General features: G+C 38.2%; 1 protein-coding gene across 1 annotated transcript; it reads right to left on the reverse strand.

Annotated features, from left to right (window-relative positions):
- Window positions 1–449: 449 nt before the first annotated feature.
- LOC126785077 (cysteine-rich receptor-like protein kinase 10) lies at window positions 450–3,526 on the reverse strand. The gene is made up of 7 exons (XM_050510663.1): window positions 2,590–3,526; window positions 2,271–2,390; window positions 1,981–2,102; window positions 1,676–1,886; window positions 1,345–1,582; window positions 1,052–1,202; window positions 450–938 (listed from the first exon to the last, which is right to left on the reverse strand). Exons 1-7 carry the CDS (start codon window positions 3,395–3,397, stop codon window positions 582–584), a joined length of 2,007 nt encoding a protein of 668 aa, XP_050366620.1. The 5' UTR covers window positions 3,398–3,526; the 3' UTR covers window positions 450–581.
- Window positions 3,527–6,290: the final 2,764 nt, after the last annotated feature.

Raw genomic sequence — 6,290 nt, forward strand, 5'->3', positions numbered from 1 at the left:
TCTACTGAAAAAATGCTTTTAATAGGCTAAAATATTAAAGAATTAAAATCAAAGCATACCAGTCTATCTGGTATTCCTATATTAAGCATTCGTATTTCAAATCAGAGTCGCCACCTAAATGATAATTTTACAGTATTATTCAGCAAAGTATTACATCAGGAATGTAATAATACATTAAACAAAAACGCGTCTATGATTTAAACGGGTATTGGTGAGGGGCGTACATGTTACTTTATAAGAGCTGTAGCCTAAAAGTTTTTTGACCCCAAAACTCTTAATGTCTTGTCACTCTTGTGTTTAAGTTTGCCCAAATTCTATGCGATGTGCATGTATTGATGCATATTGTTTAGGTGTTTAGTGGCTAAGCCTTTTAAAAAAAAATCTTGTATGCATGAATCTAATTTGTTGTATTCCGTAGGCACTTTGGCGGTAAATAAGAGATAAATCTATAAGCCATTATACATTATTTAATTTGTTGCAAAATTAAGTTACATGCTGCATCCATATTTGATAACTAAAGGTGAATTGGTAATGTTCTATCGTAAATTATTCTTTATAAAAAAAATACATTGCTAATTAGCCTAGATAGGACGTCCGTATCCTGGATCCGCAGCTTGTATACGTTCGTGGGCAGAGTGAGTTTTGGATTGATCAGACCCAGTCAATCCAGAGTAACTCTCAAATCCCAACGACATGTCGGATGAGGATCCAATGCCCTGATTATACATGAAAAATGCTGGTTGTGAGGGTACTGGGAGATCAACAGAGTTGCTGGTAAGCATTTGCATAACTGCAGCCATGTTTGGTCTATCACTTATGCTTTGTTGAACGCATAATAATCCAATATGGATGCATCTCACTACTTCGGACCTTGAACCAGTCCTCAACATGGGATCTATCATATTTGAAGATGTGCCCTCTCTCCAACTATTCCATGCCTGCATAATTTTGAATCAATTTCATGTATTTATTTCTTCTGTTGCAATCAATTCCCATGCTATTTATGATCCAATATCCTTGTACGGAAAAAGAAAATGATAATGCTACTTACATAACCTAGAAGATCCTCCAAGTTCCCATCATGGCAAAAAGAACTGTTTTTCTGACCGCTTACTATCTCCAAAACTAACACACCAAAGCTATAGACATCGGATTTCACAGAAAAATGTCCACGCATTACATACTCAGGAGCCATATATCCACTGCAGATTAACAACATGTCAACACAGTTAAGTTTAATTAACATGGTTATGCTAAGATTATCTCATTGTTTGTTCTTAACCTGTATATATAGTTTAATCAAATGAACACAGCGGAACTCAATCTAAGTGATGAAGCACTTACTAGGTTCCCACAACACGACTAGTTTCACCTTGTGTTTGATCGATATTAAACAATCTTGCCATGCCGAAATCTGCAATTTTGGGGTTCATTTCTGCATCTAATAAAATGTTACTTGCTTTGAGATCACGATGGATAATTCTAAGACGAGAATCTTCATGAAGGTAAAGGAGCCCTCGTGCAATGCCTACTATGATCTTGTAGCGAATATCCCAGTCCAGTTGTTCACGCTTGATTGGATCTTCACATAGATGACAACATATATATTATAATTATATTAATGATGGAAGAATGCCACACACAAATAGAGTAGATTTCAAGTCTTCAACCATACCAAATATGAAATGATCCAGACTAGCATTTGGAACAAACTCATAGACAAGTAGTCTTTCATTTCTCTCCAAACAGAAACCAAGGAGCCTAACTAAATTTCGATGTTGAAGCTTTGCTACTAGGAGCACCTCATTTTTAAATTCTATATCTCCTTGTGCAGAATCTCTGGACAACCTTTTAACTGCTATCTCCTCTTCGTTCCAAAGCCTACCCTGCACTCAAGAATTAAGCTCTGAAATTTTAAGTTACTACTCATTTAGATGCATATAGAACTGATATTGTCTTTCATGTTCAAAGTTAAATTACCCTATAAACAGCACCAAATCCGCCTCGTCCAAGCTTATTTGCTTCAGCAAAGTTATTTGTAGCAACCCTAATGGATTCAAACTCGAATTGCAAGGCTTCTGCGCTCATAATTTCATCTACTTCTTGGTATTAAAAACAAAAATCCAAAAATCAGTATTTTCACTGCATGTTGGTGAAGTAAACTAAGCTTTAACTTTTTTGAGACTAGGTGCTTATAAGTTATAACAGTGGTGACTTGTCCACCATATTAATGTTTCTTGAGAAGTAAACACATACAAATGTGAACTAACCTTCAGGTGGTCTCTTTGTCTTCCAAAATCTCAGATAAATCCAAATTGCCAATGCAATCAGTATCAAAGAAACAATGACTGTCACAGCAGTTATGACGTTATGAGATGTATCCTTCTTTCCTGAAAAATCAAGGAATGTTCGATAAAGTACTAGCGGCTGGAATGCTGAATTGCCAATCACAAATATTAAACGGTCCCCTGTTTTCCCCTGTTCTTATTCCTTGCCAAAACATTTCCCTGTTCTAAAACAGAGTTGCTGAATAGACGTTCACACATTCAAAATTAAAAGGGTGTATTAATGGAGAACTGGAGATCATACCTGATGGTGGAGGAGGAGGAGGAGAGGCTGGAGTTTCTAACTGCGGCGATGGAGAGGGTGCCTCGCCCGTGGGGTAAAAGAAGTTGTAAACTTCATACCTCAAGATACAACTTGGTACAACAGCATTCCCACCAATCTTCCCATAACTATACAGTGGGATTTTTCCTAAACCTGCATTTAAGCATTGGGTACATTCTTCCGGAGACAAATCCGGAGAACACTGTGCAAGTCCATATATTTTCACAAGGCTAGCGGTTGTGTTTGTGCCAAGTGCAAACTTCCGGTCAGTACCTCCTGCAGCAGCTTCAGTAATTAGTCCTTCCAACAATATCTTCAGCTGCCGATTGAACTCCTCCGGTGACGTAACGTTTTGTACATTGGACAGAAACACAGCAGGTATAGTTGTCACAGTGCCATATAGTGATTCATTCGAGTAACGTAACATGCAATAGTCGTACCATATAATAGCCTCCTTCTGGACAGGACAAGCTTTTCTGAGAGGATCACTAGCTTGCCTGACGCAACTTTCGCAATCGTCGGCCTTGACATCTCCTCTGCAGAGGCCGAATGCGTTAACTTTGTCGGAGTCTGCTCCCACGGACGAACTGTAGAAGCCGTAGCCGTTGTCATTGCCGGTGGAGGAAAGAGAACCGAGAAGGCTGTTGAGGTTTGTCTGATAGGTGCTACCGGTGGTGTAGTTACCGTTCTGGCCGCAGAAGCTGTATATCAAAGGTGACTGATCAGCTTGAGCTAGAAGCAACACAAGCTGTATTGACAAGAAGATCGCAAAAGTTAATGGATAATCCATTTTGCCTTGTATGGCGTTCCATGTAGTCTCTATACGAAACTAGTATCTCTGTGGTGGGAGGACTCATTCCTTCTTAGAAGAAAGTTACGTATATATTGAGTAATTGATTGGAACACGACTACAGGAGTGGTTCGAGATTAAGAGCCAACCTATCAGCTAGACACAGCAAACTATTGGGAATGTATTTCATTATAATATCCAGGCTTTGAATCAAGACTTTCGTGATAGAAATAAGTATTGTTTGTGTCGCTCGCATTTGACGTACTCTTTAAGGTTTCTAGCAAACGATGGAAACCTCTAGGGTCTGGCCGCCGCGGTTGACCTCATCATCGGTGCGCTGCTTGCGTTAAAGATAAGGCTTTGGCTTTGCACTTCCTTTTTCTAGCCAATTTTAGGCAAATTCGTCACATTTTGGATGGACTACTGCTAAATTGCTATTTTTGGTTTATTTCCGAGGTATGTATCAAGTTTCATTGTAACCCTTTCAGAACACATCCGATGTTACCAGTTGAGCCTTACCCTTCATGCAGCACCAACAACTATATAATTCTGTAATCCAGACCTCGTTCACCGATTTTGGAAAAGAGTTGCTGTGAGTTTGATCCAAGTCTCATCAGTCTAGCAAGCAAGCAACACCTGGTTGTTTTAATATTATTCAACTAACCAAGCAGAGTGGACGCCAGTTAAACTTTGACTCACACAATCTACTTGAATAGTTCAATCAAAGAAACAATGACTCGTTTAATAAATTTTCGATACGTATGCATGTCGTACATAACCATTTTACGGACTCGGATCCTCTCCTAATGAGGGATGTCCTCATACTACCTCATGCATTAATCATAACCGTCAGTTCCAAGTCCCTTTACGTATTCTACCAATTGATGCAAAAATCACACCGTAAATATGTCACGACCCCAAAATTTCGAGCATAAAACCTCAAAATTCGAAGTCATGAAAACGCTAAAACAAATCTCAATAAATCGAAATCGTTTTAATGTCGCAGTGGATCATTACTGAGTTCACAATACAACTCAGACAACCAATTATTACAAACCAAATTTATAATTCAACATTACATAAAATGGAAATGTAATAATCTTCACAAACTCTCATACAAATCCACAATAAATCCTCACCATAAGCTGGAAAGTGAACGACTTCGAGTCCTCAGAGTTGTCCTTCCATCCCACTAATCGACACCTGCAGAATTATCCCCTACACCATCGAATTGGTGCACCGAGATTGTAAACACAAACCCGGTAAGCTTTACAGCTCGTATGAGTAAAATAAAAATATAACTCGCATATCAATATATACGAAAATCCACAAATCAACAAATATAAATACACTCATGAGTCAATAGACGGCCCATCTGGTTGTCCCACAAATATGAAAATGAAAGTACTCATGAGAAATTGGGCAACCCCTCTCTTTACCCAAATGCATTTATAATACAGGTACTAATGAATGTTGGTACACCTATGTTACCCCTCACGTAGTACACCGCCGATATTGGGCAACCTCCTGCTACCCAACATCCAAAAATATGAGTACTTATGAGCCGATAACCCATATGTTACCTCACATACAGTACTCCGGCAGACAGACTAGAGCTCTAACTGTATCGTAATTTTTGTCTGGCCAAAGGCTAGGTTCTGACATGCCAAACACGTTCGAAGACTGATCCGAAGACATAATCACGTTCGAAGACAAAACTCGTCCGAAGACATCAATCACGTCCGAAGACAAAAAAACATGTCTGAAGACATTACACGTCTGTAGACAAAATCACGTTAGAAGACAAAATAACATTTTAACAATCTCCATGTTAAACCACGTACAATAATCATCATGTCATATTGTACAAATCAACTCACATGCTCGATATATACATCTCGTCATCAAAATGACATAATCACAATGAAATCATAACAGTATATTATATAGCAAACTATATATATATGTACCTATTTACCATTTATACAAATATATATATATATATATATATATATATTCCACTATATCATATACATGTCATATTCCATTCTTAAAAATTCTGCCTAATCTTGAATCTCCGCAAGGGTATATTCGTAAATATGTGAGATTTTACTCACCTTTTAATTCTCGAGCGTAAATCCACAATTTCTAAAAGTAATTCATTTCCTTAATTTATCGATCACCTTGAAAAGATAAGAAAATAATTTAGAATTGTTACGTAAACCTTTAAATGCCGAAACAGTAATAATATGTTACTGGTCAGCATTTTCTGGGTTTACGTATTTACTATTCACGTATTTCTGTACAAATACACATCAATTACGTATTCCTATACGTGTACATCCTGTTTACGTATTTATGCACGTATGAATACTATTACAATGTAAATACTATCTCAGTAAATAATAATTACTGAATTACCCTTCCGAAATTACTTTTTACATTTACTGAAAGTAATTTATATTTACATTTACTACACGTAAAATAAATTTAAATTTATTGTACGTAAATCACCTTTTTACAATCACCGTCGTAAAAATAAATTTTTACAATTTTACTGTTTGAAAACACTATTCACGCGCTGCCGCACGTGGCGGCGCATGGGATACACTGTGGCAGCGTGTAGGGCACACGCGCCGAGCCTAAGGCCGGCGCGTAACATGCCACCACCGCCCCAAAACCACTCTTTTCTTTCCCCACTTCCTCTCCGCATCCTCACGCCGCCCATATCCACCTCCACGCGTCCACACGCGCCGCCTAAGGCGGCGGTAACCCGTCTCCTTCAATCCCCCTCCGATCTCCATAATCTCAACTCCAAATCATCCAAAAATTCATACCAAGCATCACAACAATCAAAATATACAAACCCTCACCTCAATCCAAGCTTTGAACC

Source organism: Argentina anserina, chromosome 2, assembly GCF_933775445.1.
Source record: "Argentina anserina chromosome 2, drPotAnse1.1, whole genome shotgun sequence".
NCBI lineage: Eukaryota > Viridiplantae > Streptophyta > Magnoliopsida > Rosales > Rosaceae > Argentina > Argentina anserina.